Below are 14,543 nucleotides of genomic sequence, written 5' to 3'. Positions count from 1 at the left end.
CGGCTCCGGTAAGAAGACTCCACCGTCAAAAGGCACCCCTGCAATGGAAGCCCCTGGGCCTTGGGGAGCTTGACCAACGGTGCCCCTACGACCCCCTACATCTCGGCACCCAGCCGCCCCTGTGCCGCTGGTTATGTATGTTTGGTGCTGCTTCCACCCCCACCCCCATTGTGCTTAACCTACCCAGGGCCAGACTAGCCGTAGCGGCTACCCGGTGTTTACACAGTGGGCAAGATCGGCCCCCTGTAACAAAAGCGCAACATCAGCAGTGTTTCCCACTAACACCCTTTCCCCCCCTTGAAAATGTTCCTAGTTGCGGGAAGAGGAGCCAGCATTGCTTTCATACACAGGGAGCTGCCTTTCCAGCAGCTCCCTGTGAGTGAAAGCAATGCTGGCTCCCGCTGAAGGCGGGGAGACGGCAGGGACCGCGGGAGGCGTCAGGCAGGAGGCACCACTTTAAAACTGCCCTAGTACCTTTTTAAATGTTTTTTTTAAATTGCTGGGCCCCGGGAGATGGAGTCCTCAGGGCCAAAATCGGCTCAGGGAGAGGGGCCACATGGCCCCCCTCCCCTCATTCCAAAAAAGGCCTGGCAGCGGGGTCTTACTTCAAAATGGCCAGGTCCCATGGATCGAAACTGGCACGGGGAGTGGGGCTGCGTGGCCCCCCCCTCCCCTAGTACCATTATACATTTCTTTTTAAAGCTGGGCCCAGGTGGGCAGTTTGGGGATGTGCACGGGGCCAAAATCGGCCCAGGGAGGGGGGCTGTGCTGTGTAGCCCCGCCCTCTGTATTGTAAGTATGTCAGATTCCAGGGAATGGAGTTCCCAGGGTCGAAATCATCCCGGGAAGGGGGGGACCGTGTGGCACCCCTCCACCATTCCAAAAAGGCCATGGCCCACCATCCCTAATAAAACAATTATTTGTTAAAGCCAGCCTCAGCAAGTCGCCGGAGGCTTCGCCCCCTTTCACCCTTACCCTGCAAACGGGCCTCCTGGAGCACTACTAGTTGGGGGATGAAGTCTACTCGACTCCTGAGAGTCCTTGGGGGGCCAATTGCCCCTCCTGTTGCCTTCCATAAGTCCCATGCAGCGGGACTGCTGAGAGGTCTTCGGAGGCCATGCTTCCTTTCTCCACCACTCTGCAATGGTGCCTCCTGGTGCACTACTGTTTGGGGGGTTAAGTCCGCTTGGCTGCAGAGGATCCTTGGGGGCCAACAAGCCCTCTTGTTACCTCCAGTAACTTCCATAAAGTGGGACTGCTGAGAGATCTTTAGAGGCCACGCCCCCTTTCTCCATCACTCTGCACACGTGCCTCCTGGCGCACTACTGGTTTGGGGGGGGGGATTAAGTCCCCTTGAATGCTGAGGGCCTTTGGGGTTCTAAGAACCCCTTCTGTTACCCCCAGTATGTCCCACACAGCGCGATTACAGAGAGCCGGTCAGAGGCGCAGCCCCTTTCTCCACCACTCTGCAAACAAGACTACTAGTTAAAAATAAAAAATAAAAGAAATTCACTGGGAAAAAATGGTTACTGGGATGTTATAGTTAGGAAATAGAATTTGAAAAACCTTAGATATTCCCTTAAAAAAATACAAAGCCTACAGGGACATCATAGTTCGGAAATAGAATTTGAAAAAGCTTAGAAATTCACTGGGGGAAAAACAAAAGGTTACAGTGACGTTATAGTTAGGTTTAGATTTCACTCATACAAAAAATTTCAGCAGTTATAGCTACCTGAGCTAACTGTAACAGGTGCCCCGCAATGAACTGCTTATGACCTCACATATTGCAACACTCATGACCTGGTCAGGGACTACACTCATGACATCATGCAAAGAACCACTTGCACACCTACTCATACCCCCACACAACCTCTTGTACGCCCACACAACCACTCACATACCCATTTACAGACCCATACCAGTATTCACACACCCATTCAATCATCTACACAACCATTCACTCACCCATACAACCAGTCACTCACTCATACAACCAGTCACACAGTCATGCACTCACCCATACAGCTACTCACATACCCACTTATTTACCTAGTCACTAACTCACCCATGCAAGCACTCACTCAACCACTTACCTAACCATCAACACATCCACACAAGCACTCAAACTTCTGTTCACACTCCAATACAGCCATTCACACACTCTCCAGTACAGCCACTCACACACCAACTCGCTTAACTAAACACCCACTCAAACAGCCACTCACTCACAGCCACTTACACACCCAGTCACTCACTCAGTCATTCACCCACCCACTCACTCACCCATACAGTCACTAGACACCCACTTACCCACCCCACAGAGCTACTCACATTGCTACTCACACACCTATACAGCCACTGACACAGCAACTCACTCACCCACACAGCTACTCACACAACCACTTCTACACCCATACAGCCACTCACACACCCATACACACATACATAGAGTCACATAGCCACTCACATAATATATGTTAGAAGTAGTATCACTCAGTAGTCATGCACCTAGTATACTAATTTAACTTTTGTAGTAGGTCAGTATATATGTTTAACAATCAAACTCTTAGAAAATACTTACACTCACTAGATGTCATTTGAGATATCAGTGATGTCACTGACCGTGTTATGAGTGATGTAACTTGTGAGGTCATAAGCAGTGCAATTTCTATGGTTTTCTACGACTAAAATCTGAGCCCAACTATAATGTCCCTGTAACCTGTTTCTTTCAGTGAATATATATATATATATATATACACATACACACACACACATTACCTACTGGCGGTCGCAAGTAGGTAGTTATAGTTAGGACCTATTTTCCATAGGAAATCCGCAACATTCTATTTCCAATAACGTTGGCGCCGGTTGACGAATCTTCGCAAAATTTTCAAAACTTTTGGCCAGCTCCGGTCTGCTCCTATCCTGATAGTCTCGAGGTGATTCGTCAAGCGGGGGCCAAGAAAAAGGGGGGGGTCCCAAAACGTGTTTTCCCCATCCAATTTTCCGTAGGAACCTTCAGTCACAGCTACAGCCCGAACTGCTGAACGGAATTACACCAAATTTGGCAAAAAGGTAACCCTTGGTTCAGAGTCGTGCCTTTTGGTTAAATGGTGTAAATCCGTTCAGTAGTTCCTGAGAAAATCAAAAGTAAAATCACATATATATCTATGGGGGCGCGGTGAATCCGCGCACCCTCCTGATCACGAGCTGCATGTTAATTGGCTGTCAACACTCCAAACCAGGAAGTGTTGGCAGCCAGTTTGTGTCTCAGTAGAACCGAGGCACAAGAAATCCTTGAAAAAAGTGCGCATAACGCAAAAAGGGGGCAGGGTAGAAACACCCTGACCCCCTAGGCCTGCTTAGGAGGTCTCACAAGGGCCCAAATTTATTTATTTTTTTAAATCGGGAAGCAATATTATCATGTGCCCAGCCCTGGGGACCGCCACCCCCCGGGACTTTATAAAATTATGTACGGGGGGCTCACAGCCCCCTCTAGCCCCGGGGACCGCCACCCCCCGGGGCTTCAATATTCATGGGTGGTGGGGCTCAAAGGCCCCGGGGCTTCTTTAGAATATATGTGCGTGGCTCACTGTACCCTCGCAGCCCCAGGGACTGCCACCTCCCCGGGGATTTTCACGCGCAAGCGTCACGTAAAGTAATGCGTGTGTGTCGCGTATGCGCCTGGAGTCGCGTACCTGTCGCATAGCGATCGCACATCCTACACAACAATCCTAAAATGGCGGCTAGGTTCCGCGCAGTGATCGAGAAAGGTACGCTTTGGGTGCGCGACTCCCCCAAAAAAATTTGAAAAATAAATAAAATAAAGAAAATAATATAAATATATTTTAAAAATATATATAAACAAAAATAAAACAGTTTCAATATTTTAAATTTTTCCATTAAAAATATACAATGTAATTTAAAAAATAAAATATGTAAAAATAAATAGTTAAAAACCTTAGAAATTATAGTTATAGTTAGCTGGACATTTCACCATTGAAATTCCTTCGTTATAGTTAGTTCTACTAACTATAACTAGCACGCCCGCTATCCACTGCTGATGATGATGTCACATATTACATCATTCATGACATGGTCAGTGACATCACTGATGACATCTCAAATGACATCACGGATGACATCATCCACGTGACAATCTGATACACCTCATCATACACTAGTATAACCTTTCATCACTCATGATAAAATATGGAGTACTATATTTGAAAGCATTGACACACCAATATAAGTTTCTAAAAACTCACTCAGTGATTCCTAGATCTACACACACATCTTAACACTTACCTATAGATTCACTCATACATGCTGACAAAGATCAATAGAACACTATCAAATATACTTATACTTATACACCTATATCAACATTACACACCAGCATACATCCTATTCACGTATGCAGTCGTCCTACTCACTTATACAAACAATTGATCATACTTACATTTACTCAGCTACACACTTATACAAAACCACTTAATTTATTCATATAGATAGTAACTTATACTTAGTGTTTTATAAAATCACTATTACAAGTAGTTATCCATACAGTCACTCATAGAATCACCGAGTCTTATGTATACTTATTTATATACAAGAACTGTCACATACATTGCCTTTTATATTTCTACTTTGTTGGACATGTATCATTGAGAACTATATTTACTCATCACTACACCCATAAAGACATTCACTCACCCAATCAACTGTTTCACATGCAGTCTTAACCTCATATACCTACTAAATCAAACTATTTACATATCTTTGGACAGTCACACACCTCCCACCCAACCACACACACATTCACTCTCCCATAAAAATACTCACTTAACTAATCAATAACTAATATAGGCTTTGACAAAGCTAGTCACCAACTTATGCAGTAGTTTACACAACAAGAGATAGTGATACAGATATTCACACAGTTTAATCACTATCCCATATATTTAGTGAGACACTTTAAATTAGTCACTTAAACAGTCAATCACACTGCTAGTAAATCCTCCATCCAGACACTTATACTTCCACTCATTCTTCGATGCAGATTGCTATATATATATATAATACATATTTAAATATCGAACCAAACCATATTCACTCGATGATGTAATCAGTGATGTCATCAGTGATGTCACTGACCATGTCATGAATGATGTAATATGCGACATCATCAGCAGTGGATTGTGTGTGCGCGAGTTATAGTTAGTAGAACTAACTATAACGAAGGAATTTCAATGGTTTTGTACGAGTGAAATGTCCAGCTAACTAGAACACCCCTGAAACCTATGGTTTTTTCAGTGAAAAAATAAATAAATATATACACACACACATATATGTAAAAAGAGAAATATTTCTATTGTGTGATAGAATTAGTCCATGTGCAAATACAGAGTAACAGATTACAATCATCCTACTCCCAACACCACGTCCTTCTCAAGCCCCTTGCTTTACCTCCAGCTTTTCAGCTAAAAGCCCCTCAGTGCCACCAGACCTCAGTCTCATCTGCATTAACTCATCAATTGCGCACTGGTCCCCTAGAAGGAAATAAACAGAATGTAAAAGGAAGGACAGGTAGAGCACAGCAGTTTAAACATTTCAAGTTGTAATTTCAAATTCTACTTAACCAGAATTGCAATGCTTAATATACATTAATGTCTGTCAGCTGTCCAGTTTCCTATTTGAAAGGAATAGACGGAAAATATACTTAACTGGAATTCTAGCTCTTCATCTCAGATATTCTCTCTGACTCCACAGCAGCAGAATAGTTATATGGATGTGTGGGATCCTCTGCACGTATATTCATTCTATTCACTTATGTTGGAAAGTTTGGATCTGATGATCAACAACCTTAATTATTGACACTTTGATCTCTTCATTCTCTTTTATGGCACAATCTTTCTATACTTTACACTCACAAAATGTGAATGATGTCCTTGATAATGTTATAATTTTTAATAGTATGTAACTGTTAGATTTTGTCGCTGTGTGATACTGACTCAAGGAATGAACCCTCATACTAGAGCCCTCTATCAATTGGGTACCTAGGATTGTAGTGTATTTTCTTATTTATCCATATGGGCATCTAAACTCTAGACTATAATAATGTTTATTTTTAATTTAGTAATCACTGTGCCCTGACGAAGGCCTAGCCGAAACGCGTTGTTTGTCAACAAGCTGCCAGTCTCTGTGCATTAAGTTTCTTGTGATTTATATACACTTCTTATGACTAAAGTTGAAAATGAAAAAATGATGTGTGTACAAATGATTTGAAATGCTGACAATCTTGCTACTTGAAACAGAGTTATGAAAAGATATGAAATGCACCAACTGTCAAACGAAGATAATATATGTGGTTCATAAATGAGTATTAAGACTGTAAATATATTTATCTTTGTCTATATATTATTTATTTTTTTAAATCTAAAGAGAGATAAGAATATTAATAAGAAAATAATAAACTGTTTATATTTTTCCTTGGTTAGCATTTGTGTCTTTACTGCATGTGTAATCAATTTAGTCTAGAGTTGACATGCCATCCTAATTTAAAAAAAACTGTGCCCGGTGTCTCCGCTTTCCAAAGTAGTATTTTCCCTGTCTTGGTTTTTTAATCCTAACTTCAGGGGCCCCGTCCTTTTTCCAAAATTTGTATATTGAGAAAAAACACTAAACTAGAACGCATGTTCTTAATAGACTTTTTTGAGTTTTTAAAATTGCAACCAATCACCCAAATCAGTTCAAGTGCCTATGACTGCAACACAGTTTTACCATATTTAACAAAAAAAAAGGGAAAATGAAGCTTCAAATATATAAGGTTATAAACAAAGTACAAATCGAACACTATGTCTTAAGAATTCTTGAAGCTGCATCTTCCCATCATGCTCAGCAGGATCAGTAACAGAATCAGTAAAAGGATCTGCCTTAAATATTTCTCTCTGAGTTTTGATTGGAGGGCAGGTGGGATATTTATGTTTTCATAAAGAATTCCTACTATGGGATACAGGTAAGTCGTTTTTCATTCATCATGGGATTCTCTCCGATATCAAAGTCTTCCCTCAGACCAGCAAATCTTAGAAATGACATCTTTTTGATTGTCCTGCTATCAGTCAGCAAAAATGACTTTCAAGTGCACTTAACCAAAAAAAGTGAAGCCAGATTTGGACAAATATGGAAGATACAACAGTATCTTTTGTTTTTCAAAATTGGTCAGGTCCACGCCTTTATGTAGGTACCGGAAACAGAATATCTTCCACTTAAACGCAAATGAAGATGAAATGGAAGAGCCTGTTGACTGTTTCAGAACACTCCATTATCTAATAGATTTAGATAGCTATCCTACAGGTACCCAATAGCCTGATTTCACGCTTGCAAATCGAGTCTTTGTTAGATATGGGGGTCTCTAGTTGGCAGGTTGTTACCCTGTCCAAGTAGGGACCCTTCTTCGTAGTCAGGATAAGGGAGTTACACTTCTTGGAAAAAAATCAAAATAAACTGCTCATCCCCTTAGTAGCTTGGCACAAGCAGGCAGGCTTATCTCAGAAGCAGTGTGTAAATCATTTGCACATAACCAACAGTAATACAGTGAAAAAACTACAGAAAGACACCACACCAGTTTTAGAAAAATAGCCAATATTTGTCTGTGCAAAACAAGAACAAACGATAAAAATATAACATTCAGTTATTTTAAATACTCAAAGCAAAAATAGTTCCTTGAAAAACGATAGCTCCATCCCGGGCTATCACGGTGTCATGAACAAACAAATCCAACAGTTCTGGCTGACCGCGGCGGCGCGGACCAGCTACGATGTCGGGAAGACCCCCAAACAGTACCTTTAGAGATGCAGTGTTTCGGTGACCTCGCGATGAGCTCTGAAGAATTGGCGTTGGCAGTCACCGGTTCAAGAGGTTGATGCAGGAGTAGTCGGGCCCTTGAAGTCATACGTGTTACAGGTCGAACTCCGTGCAGTTGAAGTCAGGAGCGCCGATGTAGCAATGTGGCTTGCGGTGCCCTCAGGTCGCATTGCAGGCAGTTGCACAGTGACTGTTGTCCAGCGGCATCGGTGGGACCAGGGATGCAGTGCGAAGTGGGGCATGCTTGTCACGGTGCGTGCATGTCCTGGTGCAGGCAGCGGAGGCATCGTTGCAGGGGCGCGGTCATCGGGAGACCCAAGGTTGCGTTGCGAAACGGGGCAATGCAGAGTGCGGGGCCCACAGGTCGCAGTGCAAGCAGCAGCACCATTGGACGATCGGGAGTCAATAGCACTAGTGCCGGTGGGCCAAGGCTGTGATGGGGGACAGGGCAGTGCATCGTGTAACTTTACAAGCGGTGTCCCCAAACCACAGAGCGGTTGTGTCTGGGTCAGCTTGGAGGATAACCGTCGGTGAAACCAGGGCTACGGTGCGAAGCGGTCCGGTGCTCTCTGTTCTCCACGAGCGGTGTTGACAGGTCTTGGTGCAGGTAGCGGCGTCGATGGCGGTGTACTGGCATCGTCTGGAATACCAGGGCGATGGTGTGAAGTGAAGCAGTGTGGAGTGCGGTGCCCACAGGTCACGGTGCAAGCAGCAGCTCGGTGGCGTCAGTGACACCAGGGTTGCGGTGCGAGGTGCTGCAGTGTCATCTGTGGTGCCCTCTGGGGTGCCTTCAGGTCAGGGAGCAGACAGTGGCGTAATTGACGGCGTCAGGTAGCTTATTCTTCTGATGCAGCACAAAACACACGGTTCCCAGTGCTGGTAGCAGATGAACTTGAAGTCTTTGTTGTTCTTGAGACTTCTTGAACAGGGGGAAGGCTCTACCTCAAGCCCTTGAAGACATTCAAAGAAGACTGCGGAAATTTCAGTCCAGTCCTTTTTTTGCCCAAGACAGAAGCAGCTACTGCAGGCCAATACAGAAAAGCACACAGCAAAGTGGTAGTCTCTCCTCACAGCTTCTCCAGTTCCTCTTCTTGGCAGGTTCCTTGTTCCAAAATAGTTCTCAAGTTCTGGGGTCAGGCCCCAATATGTATACCACATTTACATTTGAAAATGGAACAGACAAAGTTCCACTGGCATACATAGACCAGTTCAGCCTGGCTGAGGCAAGGTTCACCACAGGAGGTGGAGACAAATTTGTGAGTGGTAGACACAGTCCATTCAGGTGCAAGCTCACTACTCTGAATGCAGCCAGGTCTATTCCTCCTGGCTATATGTCACTAAGGAAAGGCAGGACACACCTCCACCCCCCCCCCCCTTGTGTCTGTCTAGTGTGAATGCACACATCCCCAGCCCTGTCACTCCAAACTCAGATGGTAAATGCACAAATGGCAGAGGCACACAGTATGGTTAAACAAGAAAATGCCCACTTTCTATAAGTTGGGAACAACTATGGGTGTGGCTCGGATCAGCAAGGCTGAGCCTAATCAATATGAAAACAAGAAAATGCCAATGCTGGTGAATCATTCAAAAGAGTCAATAAATCATGGAAGACAACATAAAACAACCACGATTGAACTAATTAATAGTGTTTATTTCAATATATCTTCATTATATAGAGTTTTTTGATCTATCTTGTATGGGAATTATTTAGATACAAGAATGGAAAACCGTAAACAATTTTATATACATAAACATATAAAAAGATTTTTAGAAAAATTAAGACTACAAAAGACTTATCTGCCATTGAGACAGACCTTAAACAAACATTCGTACACCGCTCCTCATTGAAAAAAAACCTTTATAGTCCAGGGCTGTGGACACAATTTTTTTTTTTTTTTTTTTAAGGACGATTAGCAAAAAATATTATATTATGAAAAATGAAGAAAAAAAAAATTTGTATCCACAGCCCTGGACTATAAAGTTTTTTTTTCAACTAGTGTGGAAACTACAATTCCCAGAAATCCGGGCACTCCCAGAATTCCATTTAGAAGCTACACGGAAGTAAGAGCTCACAAGTAACAGTCTCGCATTCCGATGGAAGACAAGTGCTCCCCGCCATGAATCAGGTAACCGTTTTGTGTATACAACCTCGATTTGCTCTCTAGGCGTTAAGAGGTTCTCACCGGAGATAGGCTATTGATCAAGGTCCCTTTCGTCCACAGACTTGGCGGTGCCGCTTCAATTTCAAGCAAGTTTAGTGCCTGTTGACGAAAGCACATACAAGGTATGTTTCCTTGAATACCAGTGCTCATTTCATAAATTGTCAACTTCAGCCTAGACTTACACCGAATTTCTTTTCATTTTCTCAGCGTAGAGCTTTCCGCTCCAATCTCATCATGGGACTTTCCACTAAATCACTCAAAACAACCTCCCTCACTCCTGTGTGAGGATTTTCGCCATTAATGTGAGTAGACGACCAGTTCTGAATGACTATTCCGACCATGACATTTTCTTCATTTTCGTTTTCTGGCTGTAAGTTGTAATTCAGTCCATTTTTTGCTTTTATAGTTGGCTCGATTCGCGCTGCCGGTAAGATTTGTGTTACTGGAGTAGAATTTAGGCGTTCTTTGCACTCTGAGGCCATTGTACATTGTACAGGTGTGGTTACACCCTTTTCTCCTCTTTCTTCTTGTTTCAGTGTCTTGGTCCTGAGGAGAACCCCTTTGTGCTAACGATTAGGGGTTCGAAGCGCGTCGACCTGTTTTTTGTTGTATGAACAAACACTGGTGTAAACATATTCAGTTGGTGCTCTCAAAAAATTTCTCTTAATTGTTTACAAAACTTGATGAACAACTATAGATTTGCACCTACTAAAAGTTTTGTTCAATTCCCACCAGGTTTTGTTTGTCCTTTGGTAACTTCTGAAAAGTGGTAAATAGGTTACCGAAGGTAGTCTTGTTCGAATGTTTGTTTGGATGAATGAGGAGCGGTGTACGAATGTTGGTTTAAGGTCTGTCTCAATGGCAGATAAGTCTTTTGTAGTCTAATTTTTCTAAAAATCTTTTTATATGTTTATGTATATAAAATTGTTTACGGTTTTCCATTCTTGTATCTAAATAATTCCCATACAAGATAGATCAAAAAAACTCTATATGATGAAGATATATTGAAATAAACACTATGAATTAGTTCAATTGTGGTTGTTTTATGTTGTCTTCCATGATTTATTGACTCTTTTGAATGATTCACCAGCATTGGCATTTTCTTGTTTTCATATCACTTTCTATAAGTGGCATTTTTCAAACACAATATAAAAATCATCTGTACTAAAAGATGTATTTTTAAATTCTTAGTTCAGGAAGCCTAAACTCCATTTCTCTATCTTATCCCTATGGAAAGTTATGCTTGTAAGATGGAACAAAGCAACTCCCACAACCAGTGCTGCAAGCCCACTAGTCGCATTTGATTTACAGGCCCTGGGCACACACAATGCACTGTACTAGCGACTTACCAGTAAATCACAATAGTTCAATTATGGAAAACCAATCATAACACACTTTATAGCAGGAGTACTTGCACTTTAACACTGAACAGCAGTGAGAAAGTACACAGAGACACAAAGGCGCACAAACCAGGTCAAAAACAAGAGGCCAATAAGCCAAAGGTCTGAGGGTAAACTAGCTAAAAAAGCCTAGTCTAACAGTCTTTTTCAAAAGTTATCATTTAACCTCAAATTATAGTCTGTCTTCAGAAGCAAATAGTTTTTCAACTGTTGTTTCTTGTAACGGTCCCAAATACTAAATTAGTTGAACAGGCTACAGGAATTTTTTGGGATGAAGTGACCCAGTACCCCAGATTCTTGGATTTGAATCTAAGCCTCCCTGCAGCTTTTGGGCTAAGTGGAGTTTAAACAGCCAGTCGTCTGTGTATTGACAATTTTGTACACAGAGTGTGACCCCCCCTACTGTGCACTTGGAAAAAGCATGCCGAGTAATCATCAGGCTGAATGGTGGAACATTTATTAACAGTGACAGCTACCTATCTAGAATCAAAAATCGTCTGTGCTGCACGCATGTAGGCATCTTGCATTTTAACTGAACCCATCCAATCTCTCTGGTGTGGATGCAGGAAGAGTTGATGCAGGATATTATCCTGAATGCCTTGGTGTTTGGTTAGTTTCAAACTAAATTACCACATGTGTTTGGGGTTGTATATCTTCACCCGGAAGTACCAGTAGTACATGCGCTAATTTCTTTAATCTCTAGGAACCACTTCCACCTCACTCTTTTAGAAGATAGATTGACCTCCTGCACCCAAAGGTTGAGTGGAACCTGATTTTGAATCCATTCTTCGCAATATTGAGTATCAGTTCTCTTTTGCGGTCTTCTCTCACAAGGGAAAATAGTTGGAAATGTTTCACTCCTACCTGGGTGCTCATTAGGAACGGGTGAAATGCCTGTCACACCAGAGTCATCTTGTGTAATTTAGCACTACGCTTGTTACATGACATTCCTAACATTACACCATTATGCCATGTAGCGCAGGACAGGAACAATGCGTATCACCAGAACGTGAGTGGCTGCTGTTAGCTACTTTTTTTTTTAAGCACAAAAGGTTTCCTCACTTCCAAAACACACACACAGACGCATTTCAAGCTAAGATAATGAAATAAATGCTGGTTTTGCATTACAAATAATTTCAGCATAATTTAGAGGAATTATGCAAAAGCAGGATGAGGTATTAATTGTTTAGCAGCAGGAGATTTTCCTGTGGCAGCAAAAAGGCAGATGGAAACTGCTTTTATTTCTGAAAGAAAGGCCTTATTGATGCTGTTGTCACTACTCCTCACATGGGTGTTTTTGTTGCCTTTCACAGTGAGTAACAAGGAAATTTTGCTCACCATTCTCATAACCTGTAAAATGGATCTTGTGAATGTCCTTGATCTTCTCCAAACTTTGCAAATTTAATGAATTGGCCTTGGGTCTGGGAATCTAATACTCTCGTCAAAAACATTTTGGTAAGAACATAAAGACTGATTCACTATTACTACATTTAGCTTGAAGGACTGACGATGGCAAAAATTCATGACAGGGAAGTTAAAACAGAACTATTTAGCCACTAGATATTAATATCCTACATACGACCTCTGAGAAAGTGGCTCATTAGTTAGCCAGACATCTGGCAGAGAACTTACAAGGCACAGTCACAAAGGCATTGTTTGCAAATACAAGACCGCCTCAAAAGGAGGGTTTACTTTCAAAATGGATTCACTGTGTTTTGGAAGGTAAATTATAATTTTGTGAAAAAACACGCAGTATTTAGCCGTGTTTACTCCTGCACACCCTGTCTGTGTAGAACTCTTACAGACTTAATTTGTCTAGATGTTAGATGAGCAGTCAAAACAATTGAAGTATTGGTTATGTGATTGGGGTGTCATGCTGCTCTCTACTCCAAGCATGCTACAGCACAGCATACTAGGACTAAAAATGCTGCATGTTTTAACTAGTTAAAAGCAGTGTGTATGTGTAAGACAGGCGGAGACTTATTCAAGATGCTATTGTGAACTTAGGGTACCTCACAAAAACATACAATATGGACATCAGGAATGGAAAACAAACTACATGGACAGGCATTCTGCTCTACATCTCAATCACACTCTTTCTTACAAACCCCTCCGATGTATTGGGGAAATAAAACACAATAAAAGTATTGAATGGGAATTAAATTGCACTGAATTAACTGCAAACATGGTTTAACCCAATAAGCAGTGAATCAACTCTCAATAGGCTACAGAACATTCTCTCATCAAGACATAAAAGTGTCTGACCTGAAAGAACAGTATCGGAGACTACATGGCAATGATAGGAGACCCTCATATTGTTATGTTATGAAGCTTATAAAGCGCATACTTACTTTGGATAGAGTGTCCCTGCCCCGAGGATAAGCTTCCCAAGATCTATGTATCAGTCAGTTCAGTTTTACAACAAGGCAGGTCAGTTCTGTGCTATTTTCTAAATAGACAAGTCTTTAGAGTTTTCCAAAAATGAGCTTCAGATGGCTCTGCTTTCAGGTCCCGGGGCATTGAGTTCCATAGTTTGGCTGCTAATAGTCTAAAACGCATTCTGTTCACTCTAAACACAGTCAGTGCCGCCCCAGAAGACCCAAGGAGTCTGGTAGGAGTGTAAGCTTGAATCAATGGGAAAAGATAACCAGGGTTCTTGAAAGAGATTCTGTGCTTTACGGAGGAGGAGAACCTAGCTCAGAGGGCCACCAACCAGAAGACCACATGGAGGGCTGCTTCCCGACTATTAGGACCATTGTCTTGTCTGCATTCAGCCTAAGACAACTTGCGCCCATCCATGCAGCCAAGCCCACCAGACAAGATTTAAAATGATCTGTGGTCCAGTCATCCTGCACCAGTGTGATGATCAACTGCGTATCGTCAGCATAGGACACGATCCTCACACCATGGCGTTCAATCACATTGGCCACAGGACAGATATACAGGTTGAACAAGGTCGGGCTTAGAGCTGATCCTTGTGGCATGCCAAGTTGTAGGGGGATAGTCTCAGAGTTGTAAGGTTTCCGAAGCACCTGGAACGAGTGATTGTTTAGAAAATCGGCAAGCCATTTATAGGCTCTTCCCCTTATGCCTTGTAGTCACATCTGTTCCAGGA

At 42.4% G+C, this 14,543-nt stretch overlaps 1 protein-coding gene across 1 annotated transcript in view; it reads right to left on the bottom strand.

The window, feature by feature from the left end:
- SRP68 (signal recognition particle 68) overlaps positions 1-14,543 on the bottom strand; it is a 326,066-nt gene that overhangs the window by 155,378 nt on the left and 156,145 nt on the right. The window contains exon 7 of the mRNA XM_085616948.1: positions 5,470-5,552. Coding sequence (XP_085473074.1) covers positions 5,470-5,552 — 83 coding nt within the window. The remainder of the gene's footprint in view (positions 1-5,469; positions 5,553-14,543) is intronic.

Source organism: Triturus cristatus, chromosome 7, assembly GCF_964204655.1.
Source record: "Triturus cristatus chromosome 7, aTriCri1.1, whole genome shotgun sequence".
In the NCBI taxonomy this organism is placed as follows: domain Eukaryota; kingdom Metazoa; phylum Chordata; class Amphibia; order Caudata; family Salamandridae; genus Triturus; species Triturus cristatus.
Note: the sequence above shows the minus strand (reverse complement) of the source record. Positions and strands in the feature narration are given on the sequence as shown.